This window comes from Pan paniscus, chromosome 11, assembly GCF_029289425.2.
Source record: "Pan paniscus chromosome 11, NHGRI_mPanPan1-v2.0_pri, whole genome shotgun sequence".
Classification (NCBI taxonomy): Eukaryota; Metazoa; Chordata; class Mammalia; order Primates; family Hominidae; genus Pan; species Pan paniscus.
This window is the reverse complement of record NC_073260.2, coordinates 44437098-44461459: the sequence shown is the minus strand read 5'-3', so window position 1 is coordinate 44461459 and position 24362 is coordinate 44437098. Positions and strand designations below refer to the sequence as shown.

General features: G+C 42.8%; 1 protein-coding gene across 14 annotated transcripts in view; it reads left to right on the top strand.

The window, feature by feature from the left end:
* The window catches only part of AOPEP (aminopeptidase O (putative)), a 429169-nt gene that overhangs the window by 266896 nt on the left and 137911 nt on the right, over positions 1-24362 (top strand). For 13 of the 14 annotated variants that reach the window (XR_010109119.1, XR_010109118.1, XR_004673384.3 and 10 more), the window contains 2 exons: positions 17138-17200; positions 17522-17596. Coding sequence is in view for 10 of the 14 variants with exons in the window: in XM_063594308.1 (XP_063450378.1) it covers positions 17138-17200; positions 17522-17596 (138 nt within the window). In the remaining 4 variants the exon portion in view is untranslated. Of the gene's footprint in view, positions 1-17137; positions 17412-17521; positions 17597-24362 lie in introns of all 14 variants that reach the window. The other variant, XM_063594310.1, reaches the window with a different exon arrangement.

Genomic DNA, 24362 nt, shown 5'->3' with positions numbered 1-24362 from the left:
AGGTGGGTCAGCAGCCTTGCCTGGAAAGACAGCTCCCTGGGTAAAAAGCCATGCTTTTCCCCTCTGTGCAGGGAAGAGGTAGTCTAGTGGAGGGTGTGGAACAGCTAGACTGACTTTAGCTCCTTGGTTTCTGACTGAACTTTCAGGTCCAGAAGCTCTTCATTTACATGGATACTTCTAAAAACAGCATTAAGTATCTAGATAACCAATGGTGTCTGTCTATCCAGAGAGGACATGCAGTGGGCTGAGGAATGCCTATATCCATGGGAATGAGAAGGAAGCCACAAGAAACAAGCACAGATCAATGTGATGCAGCTGATGCACCCAAATCCTACTCACGACGGGGAAGGACGTTGGGAAGTCGGCAGGGAGAGTCGATTGCCCACAGCTTTCACAACCTCGGATTAGACGTACATTTTTTCAGTGAGCACAGAGGAAGGCATATGAGGATGGCTTTCTCATTAGGGATAAAGGGCATTTGAGACATTTTTCCTGTAAAAAGAATAAGAATTCTGAACTGGCTCAGATGCAAACAGACACATTGAAAGTATGACACTGTAGAGAGAAAGCTAATATTTGCTAGGTGTATGAAGGATAACCCAGTCCTGCCTTCGAACATCGAAGGATAACCAGAAGGAAAAGGAAGCAGAGGCCACTAGCATTTAAAAAATGCAGCTAATGGAGACAGTTGGTAGTGGCCCATGTACGTGTGGGTTTTAATAATAGGATCAAGCTGGGTTCTTGCTGGAAGTCTAGCTCTGCAGGCTTGAGTTGAAGGCGCTCAGGGAGACCTGGTCATCAGAATCATGTAGGAGGCGGATTAAAACTGCAGATCCCGGAGCCAGCCCAAACCTGCTACTGAGTCAGCATCTCCATAGGTACGGCTGGAACTGGTCAACATAATCCGTAATTATCTCATATTCTGAAATATATTCTATCAAAATAAGTTTCTTTTCTTTTCTTTTCTTTTTTTTTTTTTAGACAAAGTCTCAGTCTGTCGCCCAGGCTGAAGTGCAGTGGCGCAATCTCGACTCACTGCAATCTCCGCCTCCTGGGTTCAAGCAATTCTCCTGCCTCAGCTGGGGCAAACTCTCAGGTAGCTGGGATTACAGGTGCACGACACCACACTCAGCTAATTTTTGTATTTTTTGTTTGTTTGTTTGTTTGTTTTGAGACAGAGTCTTGCTCTGTCACCCAGGCTGGAGTGCAGTGGCATGATCTCTGCTCACTGCAAGCTCCGCCTCCCGGGTTCATGCCGTTCTCCCACCTCAGCCTCCCGAGTAGCTGAGACTACAGGTGCCCGCCACCTCATCTGGCTAATTATTTTGTATTTTTAGTAGAGACGGGGTTTCACTGTGTTAGTGAGGATGGTCTTGATCTCCTGACCTCGTGATCCGCCCACCTCGGCCTCCCAAAGTGCTGGGATTACAGGTGTGGGCCACCGCGCCCAGCTAATTTTTGTATTTTTAGTAGAGACGGGCTTTCACCATGTTGGCCAGGATGGTCTCAATTTCCTAACCTCGTGATCTGCCTTCCTTGGCCTCCCAAGGTGCTGGGATTACAGGCATGAGCCACTGTGCCTGGCCAAGAAGTTTCTTTTCTAAGTACAACCTAAACCCTTAGAATCCTTCATTTTTATACCCTTCCTGAGTAACCCAAACTTTTTTTTTTTTTTTTTGAGACAGAGTCTTGCTGTCTTGCCCATGATCTCAGCTCACTGCAACCTCCACCTCCACGAATCAAGCGATTCTCCTGCCTCAGCCTCCTGAGTAGCTGGGATTACAGACACTAGCCACCATACTCGGCTAATTTTTGTATTTTTATAGCGACAGGGTTTCACCATATTGGCCAGGCTGGTCTCAAACTCCTGACCTTGTGATCCGCCCGCCTCGGCCTCCCAAAGTGCTGGGATTACAGGCATGAGCCACTGCGCCCGGCCAAGTAACCCAAACATTTGGCTTTGTGGTTTAGTTTATTAGTTCAAGCAGTTTGCCAAACATTGCGCTGGGTGGTTTGCATATAAAGCCGAAAGGGCACAGACCCTGCCCATGAGCTCATGGTTTGTGGAAGCATCTGCAAACCAACCTTTGCCCAACAGGTCTCCACCCCAGAGTTAGAGACCTGCGAAGAACTGTAGAGGTTGATGTCTTGTGTTTGCCATGTTCCGCTGGGAGGCTAAATCTGTAAGAAAACAAATACACTTGGAGGGAGGAGACTGCCCTTAAGCCCCACTCAATCACAAGTCAGCTGGCCCATTGTGCAAAGGAGCCAGCATGACTGTCCTCAAGGTGTAGTCTGGTGAGCCATATTTGGACACATGGGCAGTACCTGTCTTTCAGGCTTTCAAGTATTGGCCCACAGAAAGAGTCACTGAAGGAAGGACTACTGCATCCCTAATAATGAGCGGACCTGTAATAGGATTTCACTGCAGTGCTGCCTTATTTTGTAGAGAAACCTTTTTAGAAAGAAAGAGCAATGCAAACTCAAAGAACTAGGACAAAGATAGCAGCTCTAGAGTGTAAACCTTGTATCAATAGAAAAATAACTGATTCTGCTTTTTAAGAAAAACTGCCCCCATTTTTTCTTTTATTAGGCTAAAGACATACTCTGGTAGACTCTTCGTCAAAAGCAGATTATTTAATTTAATTAATTAATTAATTAATTTCTGAGGTGGAGTTTCACTGTCGCCCAGGCTGGAGTGCACTGGCGTGATCTCGGCTCACTGCAACCTCCTCCTCCTCCTAGGTTCAAGCCATTCTCCTGCCTCAGCCTCCCAAGTAGCTGGGACTACAGGTCTGTGCCACCATGCCTGGCTAATTTTTTGTATTTTTAGTAGAGACAGGGTTTCACCATGTTGGCCAGGCTGGTCTCGAACTCCTGACCTCAGGTGATCCTCCTGCCTCAGCCCCCCAAAGTGCTGGGATTATAGGCATGAGCCACCGCGCCTGGCCAAAAGCAGATTATTTTATATTGACATTGCACTCTTCCCACACCTGGAGGGTAAAGCCCGGCAAAGCAGTAGTTGAGTGAGTTGTGCACATGGCTGCATACACAAGCATGACCCCTTGGCTGTTTGACATCGCACAGCATCATGGCACATGCTGATAGAAGATCAACACCCAGGGCTTTTTAGGCTGCTGCCCCCACTGTGGCCCTGCACAATGCTCACAGTGGCTTGTCCCAGCTCTTGCAGCCAGAGCACCCTGCTGACCGGGAAAGCCATCAGGAGCACCTGGCTACTTTTACAGTCAGAGCTTTTTTTCCTTCTCTTTTGTGGAAGCCATTATGTGGTACCAAATAGGTATACATTTAATACCTGCATGGTATTTCTCCTGTGTGGCCTCTGCTGCTTCATGGTTAAATATTAGTTTTTTCTGGTATTGTGCAACTTTGAGCTTGCTGTAGAATCACAGGCTACAGATGAGTCTTAGAGTGCAGTGCGTCTTCTTCTCACCGGGGGAGCGGAGCCCCAGGAGAAGTGTAGTATCTGCCCAAGCTCGCAGCACTAGTTAGTGGCAGAGCTATGGCTTGAGTACAGGATTCTAAGTCTTCAGCCCATCAGACTAAAGCATTTTGTAATTTGGGTCCCATCTTTGCCTTAGTTTCTACGAAGACCTATGAGTAGATAATAAAGGAGTATGGCAGAGGGCCCTGAGAAGTGATGATTTTTCATTAATGACTCCTCTTTTTCTTGAAGCTGTTTGTTCCTTTTCTTTCACAGATGGAGGATGTGGACCTCACTTTGCAGAGCTTTTCACAAATATGTGTCGTGGATATACATGCCCCTCTTCCACTAGATATTTCTAAACGGTAGCCCTATGTATCTAGATGGAATATTTTGCATAGGAAATACTGGGCTCCATTGCATCAAAAAGCTGGTATATTTTTTGGTGTGAGTGAATGTGATTGTATATAGAGATTAGTTTAGGTCTTTGCATTTGGAAAGATACAGCCATTCCTCACTTGAGATGGAAACTAAATTACATAATACCAGGCCACCCAAACAAACAAACGAATGGGAAAAAGTAAATGGTTAAACAAAAAGTGTGTCTTGATGTACATTTTTCATATCCTCTTATTTGCTTTCACAAGCACACTTCCAACCAGAGTCCCTGTCTTTTGCCCTGAAGCTGACCCAGAGCAGAAGACTGTCAGAGAGCACAAAGGTGGTGGCCAGCCAACAAGTGTATCACAGGTCAGGGTAACTGTCAATGATTGTTGAACTGCACAGATCCCAGAGTGTGTTTAAAAAGGCCAGCGTTCTTGTCACACATCTCTGGATGGCAGCTGTCTACTTTTCACTGGTGCTTGGTAAGGAGTCTGTTGCAATCATTCAGCAAAAGACCCTGTTCTTCCAGGTCAGTCCTCCAGCTTGGGCCTTTACGACCCCAGTATTTTCTGCTTCTGATCCTGTCGAGTTACAGCCACCACCGTCACACTGTAAGTGGGCTCCAAACAGTTTGGTGCATAACATGCAAGACAGCATTACTTTAAAGTTAATCAACAAGATTGGAGGCTGGGTAGAGGAGGAAAGTCGGTTTGTTATGTCCAAATCCATGTTTTTTTCACAGAGTTCTTTATTGTGAAATTTTGTTCAGCAAGGCTAGTCCTATAGTGGATGAAGACGTCAGTGAATCCATTAAATACCAGCTTTGGAGTCAGCTCTACCACCTCGAAGCCGTGTAGCAGTGGGCGAGCCACTTGCCCTCTCTGAGGCTCACTGCCTCTTTGGGGGTAAGGGGAGCTGGCCTGGGTGAAGGCACTCTGGGCTGCGTCCGGTGCCGTGCTGAGGCCTGCAATGCAGGTGTACCTGGTCGCATCTGAGAGGAGAAAAGTTGGGATTTACTTTCGTGTGTCTTTCCTTCTGTCCTTGGAACCTGTAGAATTGCCCTCAGACTTAAAAGTTGCCCTTAGCTTGGACTGGTATTGGGAGAGTTTTTTAAATATACTTTGTCCTGTATGGTGTTTTACAAAGTTACACTATCTGGGAACCCTGTTTCTTCATTTCTTTTCTTTTCCAGTGGAAAATTACTATTTGAGAGATGATTGAGAGAACTGAGTAATAATCAATCTACAAAAGCATTTATGCTGCCTGACCACTGAAGAATAGGCATTTGCTTCTAGTTGAAATCAATTATTCATAGAGATTAACCTGTTTGATCAGGAGATGAAAAAATTTTTGCTGGCCTTTTTAGTCTTAAAATTCCTACGGGTCAGTAGTAACTGCAGGTCAGTTTTACCTTAGACAGGGACAATTATTATTTCTAAGATACATTTTGAGACATAGAGATAAAATATTTATGCCCGTTGCCTAAATAACCTTGGGGGAAAAGTCCAGTGAGTCCAGTTTGCCTTTTGGAGGAGGGGAAGCCATTGTTGCCCAATGCTCTAGAAAGAGCACTTCGTGTTTTATGCTGCTTTTTATCTCAATCATTCAAGTATTTGCTGCTTTTAAAAAAACAAACAGAACCAGTAATGAAATGTGTGTGAGAAATTGCTACAGTGATCGCTGCATATTTTATAGCAAAACGTTGCAGTATTTCTTATATTGAGAAAGTAGAACCTATTTGGGGTTGAAATGATCAAACCCAGATGCTTTCCTAAAATTATATTTTTGGTGCATTTATATGTCTGTTACAAAGTGTGCTACATGCTAAAAATATTTTCCTTTGTAGGCCGAGGGGAGTTTCAAACCGCACTGAGAGACATGTAGATCAGATGGTTTTCTGTAAGAGTGTTACCAGCATCCTGGTTGTTATTAGCCTTGACTTTGCAATATGACATTATTTATGCCAGAAGACTTCACAATTCAGTTCTTCTTTAATTTCAGCAACTTTATTGGCACGAACATGCATGGAAGGGAGGCCAAAGTCAATACATCAGAATTTGGGACTCAGACTCCAGGGCAACAAGCAATAATGGGATTCAGCTGGAGATAACCCCTCCACTCCTGGGGTCTGTTTCCCTGGGACGGAGAAGCTGCCTCCCACGTCAGGCAGCGTCTCTTGCCTTTTGTCCAAGCGCTTCCTCTTGTTTTTCTCTGGTGTCTCCCTTCTTCTCCCGAGCCACGCATGCTGCCACTTTTCACATTCCATGCAGCCAGGTAGAGACACACTTCTCCTTAAGATGCTTCTGGATTCTGTTTATTGCAAAGGCAGTTGCTCTACAATTCTCTCTGGTTATTCCTCTTCAAATTGTATTTCCTAGTCACTGTCATTGGTTTTATAATTGAGAGACATCTGCCTGGGTTTTGCATAAATGCCTCTAGTCAATTAAGCTGTAAATGGGTAAATCTAAGAATATGTAGATTGTCTAACTCTCTATAGAATTGTAGTTTTTAACTTAATCCTTCCCTTCCCTCCTTCCCCTCACCTCCCTGCCTCCAGTTGACTAGAGTATCCTATTTTACATTTAGAACATCCAGAATGAGCAGAAAAGGCTATATACTAAGTGCATTATACATAATAGCTATTTATTTCTCCTAGTCACAACTCCGTAAGACAGACATTGTTATTATACCCATTTTATAGATGAAGAAACTGAAAACCAAATCTGTCTGACTTAAAAGCCTTCATCCTTAATTATTATACTGGTTTTAAATGCATGTAGCTCCGGTTAGGATTATAGCTATTTTTGCATCTAGCACCTGACCATGGTGGTATCTTCAGAGAGCAATGTAGAAATATCAGATTTCAGGCTGGGCATGGTGGCTCATGCCTGTAATCCCAGCACTTTGGGAGGCCGAGGTGGGTGGATCACCTGAGGTCAGGAGTTCGAGAACAGCCTGACCAACATGGTGAAACCGCGTCTCTACTAAAAATACAAAATTAGCCGGGTGTGGTGGTGTACACCTGTAATCCCAGCTACTCGGGAGGCTGAGGCAGGAGAATTGTTTGATCGCAGGAGGTGGAGGTTGCAATGATCTCAGGATCATGCCACTGCACTCTATCCCAGGCAACAGAGTGAAACTCCATCTCAAAAACAGAAAAAAAGAAGTATCAAATTTCACTTTGTGATATTCTTGTAATAACAGTCAGCTTACTGTTTTGAATGAGACAGGACCAGAAATGGAATTATCTCCTTTATAATAAGACACATGAGAAACAGAACTTGGTTTCTCATGTCCATTGGTTGTCATTGGAAGGGATACACACTTGTTTGTAGTAGCTCAGATGTGTTGTGTCTTTGCAGGCTCCGTACAAGGGCATTGAGCCTGTGTGCTTGTCAGGCCAGGCTTTTTATTATGACGTCACAACTCAGTTATTTTGATACCTTTGAAAATTTACTTAGGTTCAAAATACCAGATAGACTTTTGTTTCTGAGGGGAAAGAGGAAGGGATTTGCATTTACTGGTCTATTTTGTGCCTTTTACCATGTGCACCATCTCATTTTATCCTCACCACAGCATTATCTCTGTTTCATAGCTCAGAGAGGTTGTGTGACATGCACGTCCAAGGCCACAGAGCTTCTTGGTGGCAATGACAGAGAGTGCCTTGTCTAAATTCCCAGCTGTGGATTTCCTATGACACCATGGCTTTGTACTGAAACAGTTAAGTCACATTTACAGGGTGACATGTAAAAACAGCAACAGCATATTTGGTTGTCCCTTATCATGATTTCCAGTATCCTTGAAACTCAGAGATCAAGGCAGTGATGGTAAGAAATGCTCCCATAGAAGGCAAAACAGGCCATAATATTTACATAATAAATTGAAACCCATAATTATAAAAGCATTCAGAAACTACTAGAAGATAGATTTAATAAGATTCTAACATACCTAATATAAATCTGAATATAAATTAACTGGGTAGGTTCTTAAATCCTGCATATTAGGAGGTGTCTAATAAAGCTCTAATGTTCTTTGTGGTTCTTTTCCAACTATCATACTGGTGAGCACAAAAGCTGTGTTATGTACAGAATGGCTGGGTTTATCCCTAGTAGAAAGAAGTTATGTTTGGTATCTAAAGAACAATGAGAGTTTGCTGCTTGGCTGATCAGTGCTGGATCAAGTTCACATTCCCCGGCTCCCACTCTCCATCTCCACATGCAGGGGGTGGAAGCAGAATACAGGGAGGGGAGGACAGGTCCTTTTTCACGGAGAGACGTGAGCCTGGGCTTTCCTTATATGGACACAGCTCGGCCTGTGTAGCATTAAACACTGATTTCATCCACCGCTGGAGAAAACATCCTACAAAAAGTGAAGAGATTAGCAGCCAATTAATTCTGGCCCTTCCCATTGTTTTCCTGGAACACCTCCTTGTATGGCACTGAATGTTTGGTGAACAAACATTCTGGAAAATAGCTTTCTCTCATATCTTATTTATATTTGGAACAGCCACGCCACCCCCCACATGTGGTGGATTTTACTTGCCTCTGTGTGTGTGTGTGTGTGTGTGTGTGTGATTTTACTTCTTCATCAAGGGATGGATGAATCAGGCCCATTCCTCTTGTTGCAAATTGTGACTTCATTGGTTTTCTTTTGGAGGATATATAAGAAGCCACACAGTCTGAGTGCCAAGCTTTTTAAAACTCGACCTGCCAGGGCCACAGACTCCCATCACGTCCCCTCCTTCAGAGGCACTGTGGAGCATCCACATGTCCATGTGCCCACACTTCCAGATACCACACCTGCTCTATCTTAGGAAATAACGGGAAAGTACCTAGACATGGTTGTTTGCTTTTCAAGCTGGTGAAACATCAACATCTGATATTTTTGTGTTTTTCAATAGTAACTAATCCCTTTTTGTAAGGCATTTTGTCAGAATAATTTTCCTATAGCAGCAATATATGTGTGTGTGTTTTCTAAACAATAGAGCCCATGTGGTTAGAGCACAGTGCTCAAGACTGGAGGAAGTCAGCATGGGTTGCTTCCTGAATGGAACAATACCTTTTGCACACAGCAAAGGGTCTTTTCCATTGGTGCACACTGTCCCCTAATTCTAGCCAGCAATCTTCCAAATGCAGATGTTCATTTCAAGGGAATGGATGGCAGCCATCAGCATAATTAGAACATCATCTACAGATGATGAGTTGGAAATACCACCTTCATGTTTACAGTATTGCAGGTCAGCACTAAGATTGGGTTCCTAAAGATAAGGATGTATGCACTTTTCGCTAAGGACCCAGAACTGTATTAGCTTTAGAGAAAAAAAGTCAGATATCTGCCCATTGTTGCCTCCCTTCTGGGTAGAATGTTGAAATCTTCCACTTCTTTTTAGTTCTTTTTGTGTGTATGCTTAACTCATCTTGCCCAAAATTTTATCCCTTGGTGTAAGCTGCAGGAAGTGACTCCTGGTTTGGACCACCAGCCCATCCTGCCCAACATTGTGTCTGCCATCTGCCAAATTGGACTTACTGTAGTAAAGCATAGTGAGTGGCTATCATCTGTGGCACTGACTTTGAAATTTAGATGTCTCCCAAGCATCTGGAATTTTTTCCATAGTAACCTATTTGAGATGGGGCATCATTAAAATTATCTAAGGCAGTTGTTCTCAATGCTACCTGCACATTGGAATCCTGAGGGGTGGAGGTGCTTCAGAAATGACTGATGTCTGGGTCCCACTCTCAGAGATGTGAACCTAAGTGGTCACCTGGGCATTGAGATTTGTAAAACACCTTCTGGTGACTCTAATAAGCACTCGAGAGTAGAAACCACTGATCTAAAGGCACCCTTACATCATTTTATATTTCACCTGTGAAATTTTGTTTTTTTTGAAACACAGTCTTGCTCTATTACCCAGGCTGGAGTGCGGTGGCACAACAGTGGCTCACTGGAGCCTCAAACTCCAGGGCTCAAGCGATACTTCTGCCTCAGCCTCCTGAGTACCTGGGACTAGAGGCATACGCCACCGTGCCCAGCTAATTTTTTATTTTCATTTTTTGTAGAGATGGGATCTCACTATGTTGCCCAGGCTGGTCTTGAACTCCTGGCCTCAAGTGATCCTCCCACCTCAGCCTCCCGAAGTGCTAGCATTACAGGCATGAGCCACCACACACAGCTGAAAACTCTTTAAGGTTATAATGTCCATGAATATCAAGCCCTGTAAATAACTGCAGTCGTAACAGGCATTGAAGGGAATATAATAATGTCTGCTTTTTAGAATGTATTTTTCAGTAGACTTTTATGGTATGGAATTATATTTTCCATATAATTTGTCATCTGGGGTTGATCTAATCCATATAATGAACAAATATGTTAAAGTGAGACAGTCACACTAGATGTTCCGTAAGTACTCACGCTGGAGTAGAAAGAGTATTCCATTTCCAACCAGGAGACCTAGGGGCCAAGCGATATGAAATCCCCTGAGACTCAGTTTTTCCATCTTTCAGATGGGACTGTGTGAGGAACGAGCAGAACAGTCTGTATATGGAAGCATTTTGTAAAGCCTTCAGTTCTGTAGGTAATTGCCACTCTTCTTCTCTCTAGCAGTCTAAGGTCCTGTGCTCTCTGGTAGGGGTGCTTCAATACTTTTTTTGTCTTAAAGTCACTTCCCTCCAGCTTCTGGTAATGTTGTATTGCTTCTTAATTCTAGTCATTTAGAAGTTGATAAATAACAACTGCTTCTTGTTCTAAGCAAATTACATGTCATTTGATCAGAACTTTATGAGGAAGGAGGCTTAGAGGGGCCACACAGCTACTAGGCAAGCCGGCTGTGTGCTCCTTACACCTTGCTGTATTACTGCGTTGTCACAGGAGTTTCCTGAGGACAGGGACAACATCTTACTCATCTTTGCATTCACGAAATCTAGTGCTCTGTTTCACAGTAGGTATTTAATATGTCTTTTATGTGAATAACCTGTCCATATGTTCAACTTACATTATTCTCTCCATAATCTAAGCCCCTTTCTTCTGGTTTTGATACCAGGAAGTAAAATATTTGGTTGGTTAGCCTTTTTGTAATAGTCCTGTATAGTATTATGTTTATTTGATGATGTCTGTATAGTATTATATCTGCATAGTATTATATATTTTGACAGTTCTTTTCATAGAATTTTATAAGTAGGGTTATAAGTTAAGAACAGTCATATATCCTTAACTCCTGTACTTTACTTCTAAACGTTGTTAATGGAGATAAATCTTAGAACCATAAGATTTTCCCAGCTCCTCCCTTCTCCCATCCAAAGAGAAAAAGGAAATTAAAAAAAAACAAAAAACCCCAAAAAACCCAGAATACTTTATTGAGTTATACTCTTCCCTGTCCAAAATGGAGTGAAGGCAGCTTCCAAAACAGGTACATATAACATGATAGAAATAAAACAAGAAAAATGAAGCAACATGAAAATAATGGTAGAAAAAAAAGGATGGGGCCAGGAATTAAATTAGCACATAATATGCACACCCTGAAGTTCCTATGCCTGGTTAAACAGGGTCACAGAACTCCAAGCTTTCTAGAAGAGGGAAAAGGGATAAATTTCAATATTCAAGAGGTAAAAACAAAAAAGCTGCCTAAGTCCGACTATTCCTGATGCTGATACCAGGAAGAAGATTGTCCTATGGCTCCTCACAGAAAATTACTATCTAATGGAATAAACAACCCTCTAAATCCATCCTTCCAGTAAACATTGTGATGGATTTTATGGGGCTGTTTCTTATAATGCACCTCAATAAATGTTGATGGCTTCTTACCAGAACTTAATGCGATAACAGGACTTTCACAGAGTGCCCATAAGACCAAGTCCAGGGCCAGCTTTAAAAGTGGTCTGGCTTATTCCAAGAAGGGATTTTAGAGTATCCAGACTACAAGTTTAGGTACAGAAGAATCTGTGAACATCCTGACAATTGGGGTGTGTGTGTGTGTGCATGCATGTGTGTGTGCTGTAGGTGTATTTTTTTCTAAGGAGCTGATAGCACCATTAGCCTTCATTAGAATCTCAGGGGGGGTCAAGAAATGGAAGAACTAAGCATTGTACATGTTCCCTCAGTTGATCTCTGTAAACGTTTTTAGCAGCAGTGAGCTCAGGTTATGGTTACTGAGAGAAAGAAGGTCTGTTAGCCGGTTCGCTGCAGAACCATAGCCTCAGCAATCCACTACGCCAAGCATGAAACTGACTTCCTTTTTTGAAAATTATGCTTTGTAAGGACTTCCACTAAGAGGTCCGTTTGGCAGGGCCAAAATCCTACTAAAAAAAAACAACGACAACAACAACTAGGTGTTTATTTAAGAGAGAGACAAAATGGGCAAATAAAAATAATACAAATAACAGGTAAAAACAAACCAGCTGATCAAGTCCAACTATTCCTGATGCTGACGCCAGGGAGAAGACTGTCCTGTGGCTCCTCATAGAAAATTACTATCTAATGGAATAAACAACCCTCTAAACATCCTTTATGTAGCATCTTTTATATTTTTTGGATTAATTTATAATTTTTCTAAAATCATCCAAAAATATTACATAAAGGATGTTACATTTAAAAATAATAGACGGCCGGTCACGGTGGCTCACGTCTGTAATCTCAGCACTTTGGGAGGCCAAGGTGGGTGGATCACCTGAGATCAGAAGTTTGAGACCAGCCTGGCCAACATGGTGAAACCCTGTCTCTACTAAAAGTATAAAAATTAGCTGGACGTGGTGGCAGGCGCCGGTAATCCCAGCTACTGGGGAGGCTGAGGCAGGAGAATCGCTTGAGCCTGGGAGGCGGAGGTTGCAGTGAGCCGAGATTGCACCATTGCACTCCAGCCTAGGTGACAAGAGCAAGACATTGTCTCAAAATAAATAAATAAATAAACCAAATTTAAAGATATAAATATTTGATAATTTTGCTCCTAATCCCTCTGTTATTTTTGAAACTTAATCCAACCTTGATTTTATTTCTAGACGTGTGTAGATTCCTACTTTTAAATTCACCCTGAACGTATGTTGGCAATAGAACACTTCTGAAACCAGTGGAAGCTTCTGGAACTCTCGACCTTGTTTGGTATTCAAAGATCTTTCGGTTTCTTTTAGTGGATAGTTTTCCCTCCGCTGTGCCTGAGGGAATGTAATTTGCCATCTGTGACTGTTTGGGAACATTGAAGAGCCCCTTGCTTGCCCTGTGGCCTTCCTGGTGCCTAGGAAGGCTGGCTCCTCCTCCTTCCTCTGTCCTGTGCCCCCTTCATGAAGTAGAAGCAGGAAGAGAAAACACACCCGTAACAATGTGAAGTTGGTCTCACTGTATTTTTCCAGTGATAGGAGGAATTTCTTCTTTGTCTAAGAAAAGGAAGAAAACTGAAAAAGGCTTTCCCTCCAAAAGTAATCTCCAATCAATCACGAGGTTAAATAATTTTAAAGCAATGGTATTTTCCTCAGCCTCGGACGTTGTCTTCAGCTATTATGAACTGCTTTGACAAAAAAAGTTTCTTAGAACAACTTCCTTTCAAAACATGCGTATCTACTGGATGAGGCATTTTTAAAGATACAATTCAGATAGAAAACATCTGTTTTAAGAGACAGCTTTAAAGTGCTTTTACTACATTCTCAAAGACAGTAATTAGAATACCTGTCCCCCACTATAGAATTCCAGTTTTTAAAAAAGCGGTCTTCCAGTTTGTCTACACCCTACCTTCATTGGCATCAGCCTGTGAAGAAGGGGAGATTCAGGTAGACAACAGGAGAAATGTGCTCAGGTTGGATTGAACACAATAGAAAAGTATTTTTTCCGTGTCATGCAATATGTAAATCTTTCATTCTAGATTAAATTCAGCTTGTAGCACCATGCTGGAATATAATTTTAGTGATTCATATGTGACAGAATTAGGAACCTTTCTCATTTCAATTTTTTAAAATTTATCGTTATTTACTTATTAATATTTTTTTGAGGCAGGATCTCACTCTGTTGCCCAGGCTGGAGTGCAGTGGTGCCATCATGGCTCACTGTAGCCTCTGCCTCCCGGGCTCAAGTGATCCTCCCACCTCACCCTCCCAGATAGCTGGTACCGCAGGCTAACACCACCATGCCTGGCTGATTTTTTTTTTTTTTTTGTAGAGACAGGGGTCTTGCTATGTTGCCCAGGATGGTGTTGAACTCTTAGACTCAAGAGATCCTCCCACCCTGGCCTCCCAAAGTGCGGGGATTACAGGTGTGAGCCACCGTGCACAGCCTGTTTATAAAGTTACCCTGGCAATATAACTAATATCCCATGGTCTCCCTTTTGTAAAAATGTAAAATTCTAGCCTCTTTACAAATTAAGCATTTTAGTGGTGAAACAAACAGGAGGTAATTAGAAAGATATTCATTTTAAGACTTCTCCCCCTTGAAATTTTAGGCGTCCTTCATTTGTTCCTTTAATCCTTCCATTCACTATGTAACATATTTATTGAATTTCTAGTATATGCCAGGCAATGTTTCTGGTGGACTGAACAAAAATCAAGAACAAAAGATACGGGATCTCCTTCTTCTTGGGGCATAAAATCCAGCTGGGGAGAGAGACGTTCAGTACATTTTTAAAAGAGCTATAATAACTGAACATCACAGAGTGAGCCCTAATGTAAATTTGACTTTAGTGAATAATAATGTATCAATATTGGTTCCTCAGTTATAATAAATATACTAATGCAATATGTTAAATATGGGGAAGCTGGTGAGTGGGTACAAATATGGGAACTCTGCTTTCTGCTCAGTTTTTCTATAAACTTAAAACTGCTCTAAGAATCACTCTAAAGGAAATAAACAGAATGTTATTAGAAATTATAGTGGAGTGACATAATTTGGACTGGGGAGTAAGGAAAGACCTTTCTGCAAAAGCGCTGCTTAAACCCAGAACTAGAGGATAAGTGGGCTACCATGCAAAGAAGAGATGGAAAAGCATTCTCAGTGAAGCAAAGTGGTATCATTTGAATTACCTTTGGACGTACCATTCTGGCTTCTCTGTGGAGGATGGATTCTGGGATGGCAATTGGGAGGAGAGTTGGGGGACAAAGGACAAACAAGGAGACAAGAGGCAATTAGGATGGGTCACAGCTTTTGCTTCCTACTTAGCAAAATCCTAGAAGAGCAGAGTGACAGTAGGCTGTTTCCTTTGTTCAGCTCATGCCGGAAACCGTTAGGTTATCCATGATCTGGGTGCTAGGAAGAAAGGAGACTGTGTCAGTAGCAGAGCAAGACAGGGTTTCCAGGTCTCAGTTTCTAAGATCTTTCCAGTGGTTCAATGGGATTTATAGAATTAAGAATGTGTGTGTGCGTGTGTGACTGCAACCAGTTAAAAACTGCAAAGGGAAAAAACTTTTCAAATAACTAGTACCTAGCTGTTAACAACAGCTTTCATATAAGTCTGTAAGATTTAATTTGCAATAGTTGTCTTTATTCCTGTTACTGGACTATTGGAATTTATTTTGGATTTTGTTTCTTCCAAGACTGTATGTTGAAAAACTGTATTTAAGCAGAGCACTGTTTTAGTACATCAATATTGAATGGTTCATATCAGAGTTTCTGGGGATCGTGAACTCCCAAGGAAAAAAATTCTAGTGGGTAAAAGGAAGTGCCTGCCAAGATAGATTTCTATTGATTGTGGAAATGTTATTAGCAGCATAAAAGGCTGAAGAGTTTAAAGTTCTCTTTCCCTTTAAAATTAAGCAGCTCAGAGTAATCCACTTCACCATTTATAATTATTTACCTGCCTATGTGCAAGATTTCCAAACCATTAACTATTTATATATATTTCCTTTACAGTAAAAAATTGTATATGATGGCTGTACAGTCTATACTAAAAGATATAATAACACATTGAAAAATCTCTAGCAAATGAGCACACATTTCGTAGCACTTAGCTATAATAATGACACAAAATGGTTAACACGTCTATTTATATTGCTCTCTAGATTTCAACTTTTTTGTATTCCTGGAAACAGTAAGAATCCCTCATTTGAGCAGACTTGTTGTTTGTTTTAGGAAATAGACATACATCATCCGTGTAATTTTAAGTAGTCCAGTTATGAATATGGAATGAAGGGATAAATTCCTGATGTCTCCATTAAGCTCCTCTGTGTAAAATACTCCATGGCAAAGTTGCTGCTATTTAAAGTAGTGAGTTTGATCTTGGCTTTGATCTAAACCTTTTGATCTTGAAAGAAGGATGGAGTAGCAATAAAGAGAGGGCAAGACAGATTTTCTTTAAAGAAATGTGATAAAGTTAAAGGGATGGTCAAGACCCAGCAAGCAACAGGACAACCCGACTCTCCGCCCCAGCCCGCCCTCACCGGCAGGCGGGTTCCAGCAACTGCTGATGCGGATGAGAAGGCCTTTGGCGGGTGGAGGAAAATCTTGGGGTATCGCACATTTTTATAAAGTAAGTGTAAACTTTCTCCCTAATTATGAAAACAGATTGACCCCTTCTTTTTAAATTCTACCCAGTGGTTCTGGGGGTCCACGGCAGTCTGAGGGCTGCGGGTCCACACTCGCGGGAGCGCGGGGCTGGGTTTCTCTGCGCCCTGGCCTCGCCCCCTGGGAGGTCACCTGCCGCTGCCCGGAGCCCCGAGGGGCCACTGGGAAACGTCTACTCGACGGCGTAGAACCCGGTCCCGGAGAAAACTCCACTAGGAAAGTTACTTTCCCTACGCGAAAGCCACCGGGACCAGGTTTCCGACTCCAGGAGCGCGCTAGGCTGGCTACGGGCGGGGTTCCTTCCCCGCCACCGCTCCCTCCAGCCTGCGGCGGGCGGCGCGGGCCCCTCTCGCTGCCGGGAAGCCGCTCGCAGGGCGCGGAGCCGGGGGAGGGGTGGCGGGGGCAAGGTGCGCGGGGGCGCGGGGCGGCCGGAGCCCGGGGAGGGGTGGCGGGGGCAAGGTGCGCGGGGGCGCGGGGCCGCGGGGCGGCCGGAGCCCGGGAGCGGGAGCACGCCGTTCGTGGGGAGAACAATACAATGCCGGCGCGGGCGGGAGGGCGACCTGCGGGAGGCGGCGCGGCCGCTATACCTTTAAGGCAGGCCCCGCCCCCGCTCGGTGCCCGCCCGCCCGCGCCGCCGCCCAGGCCCCGCGCCCGCCGCCCGCGCCGCGCCTGAGGTGATGCGGACCCCGGGCGGGCGCAGGGCGCGGGCTCCCGCGCCGCCGCTGCGTCCTCCCCGGCCGCGGGCGAGGTACGGGGCGGGCACGCCGAGTTAGCGGGCGCGGGGCAGGGAGGCCGGGGCCGCTCCCGCGGTAAACTTGACTGTGTCTTCTTCCCCCGCAGCCGCTGCAGAGGGAGCGTCGCGCCGGGGCGGAGTGCGGGCTCGCGCGGCAAGTGCGCGCCGAGGTGAGTGCGGGCGGCGCGGTCCCTGCGCCCCGGTGGCGCCGACGCGAGACCGCGGCTGGCGAAAGGCCCTGGCTCTGCGCTGCGGCGCGCGGGCGCGGGGACTACCCGCCAGGCTCCGGCTCGGGCGCGGGGAGCGGCCGTGACGAACGTCGCGGCCCCTGCGCTGAGGCGCCCGGCGAGTTCCGCGGGCGGGCGCGGGTGGCCTCCCGAGGTGCGGGGAAGACCAGGTCGCGAGGCCGGGGGTCTCTGCTTTCTCGCGCTGGGGGACGGCCGTCAGGACCCTGTCGCCTTGTTTGAAATGCTGTGGTTTTTGAACCTCAGGTCACGAAATGGATTCGAGTGAACCGGAGACCCCGAAAACGGAAGCGCAGGGAGAAGGAAGAGGTGTTTGAAAAGGTAGGGGTTCCCGAGACGGTACTCGGTGCAGGTCTTGGTAAATCCGCTTCTGCCCCGTGAGGACCTGGTCATGACAATAGAGTAGCGTTTAATTTAAAAAGTTTTTGTTATAATAAACCATAGATTTAATATATGGGGAAATTCTACAGAAATATTGGTCGATAAGGCTAATGATCATTTATATAGTCTCATTAGGAGAGAGTAGCCCATGAAATTTGTTTCATGCTCATTAAATACAGCAATCGGACTTAAGTGGGTTCCATTATTATTTTAGATCAGCAGTGTTTATTATCTCAGTGTTAAGGTACCTCTGAAAAATGAAAAGTGTTCCGAATAAATCGCCCACAGTATTAGGTTTCCACGCTGTACTTTCTCTCACCTAGACTTTAAATTGGAGTCATCTAAGAAATGGAGAGAGAAGAAGAAAGAAGTGGATTACTTTTAAAACACTAGGAGGAATTTTATTTACTGTAAAGTAAATGAGAAATTTGTTTGCCCAAGTTTAGAATTTCAGTATGTTACTTTGCAGAAGTTTGGACTGCCTGTCTTTTGATTTTGTATTAAAACTTGATTTGTCATTGTAATAAATATCATGAAATAAGGTAAGTAGCCCGTTGTTTTCTAAGTGACTTGCGGAAAACTCGTAAAAGTGAATAATTTTTTGACAAATATTACAGCTGATAGGTTTTTTTGTTGCTTTTGCTTAATTACATTTCACTGTTTTTTGATTCTTGATACCAGCAAGGGATTAAAATAGCGGTGTGTTTTTCTGCTGCTAGAATGTATGATGAATCACTCTTGATTCTGAAGCCAAATTCTTGCTGATAGCATTGCTGCCAATTTCTGTGCTATGTTGCCTTAGTATGGGCATTGCAGCGTCCGAGAATGTGCACAAAGCACATCAGAATAAAGGTGATCCCAGAGCTTCAGAGTGCACTTCAGGATACCAGAGGGCAGCTTCTGAGAGAGCTGGAAAAGGAACCAGCCTGCGAATATAGTTGTTTGTAGCTGGACTTTAAGTGTGCATGAAAAGGGGGACCCCACCCCTTTTCTTTTTCCACAGAGGGTCATATATGTCACTTCAGTTGAAGAATAATATAAAAAGTTGTGATTTGGAACAGACTTGAGTTTTCTGACCATACCTCAGCATGGTATGGTAAGTTGTGTTTAATAGTTTAGGTGTTTTTTTAAATGTTTGTGAGGTGATGAATGAGATCATAAAATACCCAAAGAAGGAAAAGAATTATGGCTTGCTTGGTATTTTTTTAAAAATGTGTCGTTGCTGTTAATTTTTTTTTTTTTTTTTTGAGACGGAGTCTTGCTCTGTCACCCAGGCTGGAGTGCAGTGGCGCGATCTCGGCTCATTGAAGCCTCGGCCTCCCAGGTTCAAGCTATTCTTCTGCCTCAGCCTCCCGAATAGCTGGAACTACAGGCACGTGGCACCACGCCCTGCTAATTTTTGTATTTTTAGTAGAGACGGGGTTTCACTGTGTTAGCCAGGATGGTCTCGATCTCCTGACTTCGTGATCTGCCCGCCTCGGTGTCCCAAAGTGCTGGGATTACAGGCGTGAGCCACTGCGCCCTGCCAGCTGTTAATTTTTAAGCCAAAAATAAGATTACCAAAATGCACAATGTGCTGTAGAAAGGAAGGGGAAGCCATTATCTTTGTGGATTACTAGATGTTGTCACTACCAAAATCTAACCTAGAAGTAACCGTATTTGTGACACCCATGACCTGACCACTGGGTCTCCTGAGAATCGGGGTGGGGAGAAAGTTGGGGGGGGACTGATTATTTTACCTTGCAGGAGAATGAAGTTCTTTGCCCAACCGTTTCCTCTTGATACAAGCTCTTGCGTTAAAACTTAGGGGGAAGATTTGCCTCTGACTTTTTTTCTTGGAAAATGTGGGCAGCAATTTTAAAGAGAACATGAAAATGGAGTAGGTTGAAACCAACATTCAGAACTTCCTTTCATGGATTGAAACTTAAAGCTGAGGAGGTTTGAGGGTGGAGGTGAGGAAGGGCTAGAAGATAGCAAATTTCACAGTCATGTCAGAGAATATGAACTGTCAGTGTTTCCAGTGTTTCTCTTGGCTCTGCACAGCACTTCCAAGCCCTTTTGCTCACTGTTTTGCTTCTGCCACACCTGGGAGAAGATTCAGAGCTTGCTGAGGCAAAACATGCGATATTTCCAAGGGCCTTCCCCCTATTCTGAAATAGAAATTGAGCTTTGTGATCATGTGTATTCATTCCAAGGTCTGTGTGTTAACCTTTTGCTAGGATTTGAACCTGTTATTAGTAGGAGCCGACGCAGTTCACTTGCTGTTGAGTCTAATAAGTTATTTTTAAAAACGTTTGCCATGTCACAAGTAGAAGCAGATTATTCAATTTCTCTTTTTTCCTGCATCCACTTTATTTTTCTTCTATGTTAAAATAAAACTATGGTATTTTCTGATTTTATTCATTTTGTATTAGTGTAAAATAAAATGAATCTTAGTCATTTCTGGTAGATGCCGCTTTGAAATGTAGCCATTGCTTTTGATTGTCTACTTTGTTTTCCTTGCCTCCGTTCATCCCCTCCACATTGCCCTTGCCTCCAGCCCTGAAGGGTCTGTCTACACCTGCAGGCTTCTCTCAGGATTCAGCCTAGATGAGTAAATTCGGTGAAGTCATCTGTACTAACTCTGCTGGGGGTCACAACCTTTTTCCTCCGATAGGAGGGGGCAGCTTTTTTCCTGCCGTGTGGAAAGCAGAACCTCTGACCTGCCCGGGAAAGGAAAACAGTGCTCTAGTGAGAGGACGGACTCTGACCACGGGCGCTGAGCAAGGCGCTGGAAGTAGAATGGCATCTTCCAGGGATGTTTGTTTTCCCCTTAAAGAAAATCTCGAAGGTGCTGAGTAGTAGGCACAGTCTGATGTAACCTGAAATACTAGTTGAGTTTTTCAGTGAACTCACAAGGGGAAGCAAAACAAACTCACCCTGTGCTCAGCTGTGGGTTAAAATAACGAATAGTGAAATAAAGTAAATTGGGGACTGAGATGTACCATGCAGATAAAGTGATGTAAAGTGCTCTGCTGGCCTTTCCCCGCCTTCTGCTTCCAGTCATCCCACCCACCAGAGAATTGTGCCATCTTTCTGTGTTGTCCTAACAGGCTTCATTTCTTATCTCTCTGAAGATGCATCATTCTGTCTCATGCATCTTTTCATATTTTCTCTGACATTTATTTCCATTTTATTTTAGTTTCATATTTTAGCCCTTGTTCTCCTGGTATGACTGAATTCTTTTATATTTTGTTTTTTGTTTAAAATGACAAAACTCACCTCTTCTACTTCTGGTCCTCAGGTATTTTTTTCTTCTATTCTGATACTCTTTTTTATTATTTCAAGTTCCTTTCATTTAGTTTGAATAATTTTTGCAACACAAAAACAAGGAAAGTATGAATAACTAACGAAGAACAATTAGGATGATTGGATCAGCCAGCTGTGCAAAGGACAGGATGAACGGTTGTGATTGCAACAGTGGATTTTATGTGTGTTTTTAAACTAATAGATTTCACTAAATGGCTGTTGGTTTTGGAAGAGGAATGCACTTTTTTTTCTTTTTTTTTACCTTTGTTAGCTGATTCAAAGATAAAATTATGTGCCATCACAGATTAAGGAATGTTTTTATAAATATATACATATAAAATAATATAAAGATTTAGTAACTCTTTTATCAATATTCTAAGGATTAGAATGTATAGTAGCATAGTCTTTTATGAAATAATATACTTATGGAAAATATATGACTGGTATATGATTCCTTTAGAGGAAGAAAATTTCAATTTTCAGATTCAAAGGAAGCACCCTTCCTAGTCTATATATATAATAAGCGGAGAACTAGTTTTACAGTGCTCATTTCAGGTCTTCAGTAAGTGTGTATGATGATGTCAGAAGTATTCATTGGCTCACTTTCAAATCATTGAAAATTCAGCCATGCTAAGGTTGGCTATTACGTGTATTAGCGTTTCCAAGCGAGTGGTCTTGGCTGGGGTGAGATTGTCAGCTGTCTGTTAGGATTAGTCACAACGAACATGGTGCAAATGGTTTCCAACAACAGCGCACTTCAAGGTTACCTTCATAATTCTTTTCTGCCAGAACCCAAAAAACAATACTCTTGAGCTACTCAGTGTTCCAATTGTTAAAAATTTCCTGAAATTTTCCTTCATGTATTCAAAGTGAAACATAATCTAGAAGGATGGTTGTGAAAAGTATGGACTTTATAGTATCTAGTGGGCATTTTCATTGAGCCCAAATGATAAATTCTGTTTTCCAAGTCTTTAAGTGAAAAAAAAAAAAGATTTTCCTTGTTATAATATATTCCTAAATTCTAGAGTATTTTCACTCTACTTCTATTTCATTTGTTCCTTGTACGTACTTGACTCTGAACCAAAATCAGTGATAATCTTAGTTTGAATAATAATTCAGATTTAAAAAATTGTATATAAAATCCAATTTGGTTTATGCATTTTTTAGCGTTTATTGTTCCTTTTAAATTTTATGTATTGTAAGAGAATACTTTTATTACAGTACTAATATTATTCAAAATGATAAAGGTAGGTACAAATTTTAAACTATTTAACAAAGTACTGCTGTGTTTGTCTTTTGTTACAAAGGTATATTTTATGTTCAGTTTATGATCTCTGAAAATGAATATTAAGACTAATAAAAATTATTTGGCTCTTTCTTGGACCCAAAACAACAGATGGTGACTGCGGTAGGCTTGACTCCAGAGCCATCAGCACACAAAGCTTAGCAAAATGGCACAGAAAGAACCTACGGAGTGCTGAGCTGAGGGTCCCTTCACTTTGTAGGAACTACCCCGCTTTCAGCAAATAGTAGGCTTAGGCAGCCACTCTTATGCCACTGAGGCAACATTGCAGTTGAGTGCTTTCCCAGGCGTTGGTGCCCTTGCCTCTTTTTGAGAGTGCCATTGCTCTGTGAGAATTCATAACTAGTCTACATTTATATAGCCGTAATCTCTTACAATAGCTTCATTGATACTTGATTTCCATAGAAAAGCTTTATGGATTCTAGTGAGTCACGGCTCTTGAAGCACCAGCCTACCCGTTTTCCCTCCCTTCATCCCTTCCTCCCTAACTGTGAGTGGCTTTGTATCCTGTGTTGTACTGATTGTGCCTTTGGATGACAACTTACTTGAGTGATGGGGGGAGGCAGAATAATTTATTAAAAGTAATTACAAAGAAACCAAACAAAAGGAGTAATTACAGTGCTGTTAATACGCAATTCGTTACTTTATTGCTGAAATATTTGGAACTCATTTGAGATTCTTGGTCCTATTTGTGGGTCTCTGATTTTCCCTTGTAAATCCCTAATAAATAATGTATTAAAGTTTCTGTACCCAGGTCTCATTTTAGATGAGGTTTCACAAAGTCTTAGCTTTGTTTGCTATATATTTTTTTAAGCGGGACCAAGGAATAATTGCTGATAAAAGGTATTTTTGGTAGCCTCAGGAAGGAAATCTGATCTGTATAATTTACTGTTAAATTTTTATCTGTTGTATAGATTTATTTATTTTTCCTAATTTCCCTAGCCATTGATTTTTTTTTTTTTTTTGATACGAAGTCTCACTCTGTCCCCCAGGCTGGAGTGCAGTGACCTCCACCTCGCGGGTTCCAGCGATTCTTCTGCCTCAGCCTCCCGAGTAGCTGGGACTACAGGCACGTGCCACCACGCCCCATGCCCGGCTAATTTTTTTTGTTTTTAGTAGAGATGGGGTTTCACCGTGTTAGCCAGGATGGTCTCTATCTCCTGACCTCGTGATCCGCCCACCTCGGCCTCCCAAAGTGCTGGGATTACAGACATGAGCCACCGCGCACAGCTGATGTATTTTTTTAAGACTGGCGTTTTGCTGGGCATGGTAACTCACGCCTGTAATCCAATCACTTTGGGAGACTGAGGCAGGAGGATCACTTCACACCAGGAGTTCGAGACAGCTTGGGCAACATAGAGAGACCCCATCACTACAAAACATAAAGGAAGTAAAAATTAGGTATGATGGTACATGGCTGTAGTCCCAGCCACTCAGGAGGTTGAGGCAGTAGAATTGCTTGAGTTAATGAGTTAGAGGTTATAGTGAGCTGTAATCCTGCCACTACACACCAGCCTGGGTGACAGTGCAAGACCCAAACTCAAAAACAAAAACAAAAAAATCTATAGTTTAAAAAAAAGTTCCAAGATTTCTGTGTACTAAAATTCCTTCCCATTTTTAACTAGCATAATAAGGAAAGTTAAAGTATCATCATCCACTTACCCACATACACTTATTTACATATTTTAAAAAGAATCTTTGAATGGAACTATTCATATCATAATAGCTAACATTTCCCATGTGTCAAGCACTGTTCTAAATCCATTACATGTATCAGCTCATGTAAATGTACCATTAAAGTAGTATCACAACCAGCAATATGACATTAGGATGTTGTAGAGTGCATCAAACACTTTTTGAAAGGGGTGAGGTGTAAAGAAGTCAAACAATTGCTATAAAAAAGAATGCTTTGGGCAATATTTGAAAATTCTCTTTAGTGCAGGTTATTGACAATCCTAGACCACCAGCATAAAGCACACATATCTAATTTAGGAAAATCCCAGCCGGGATGTATTTGAAAACATTTGGAAGTGTGCTGATAATTACACTACTATTGATTTTAGCAAGTTTGATGCCAGCAGCCATCAACTCTTCTATGCCATAAGAGATGAAAGC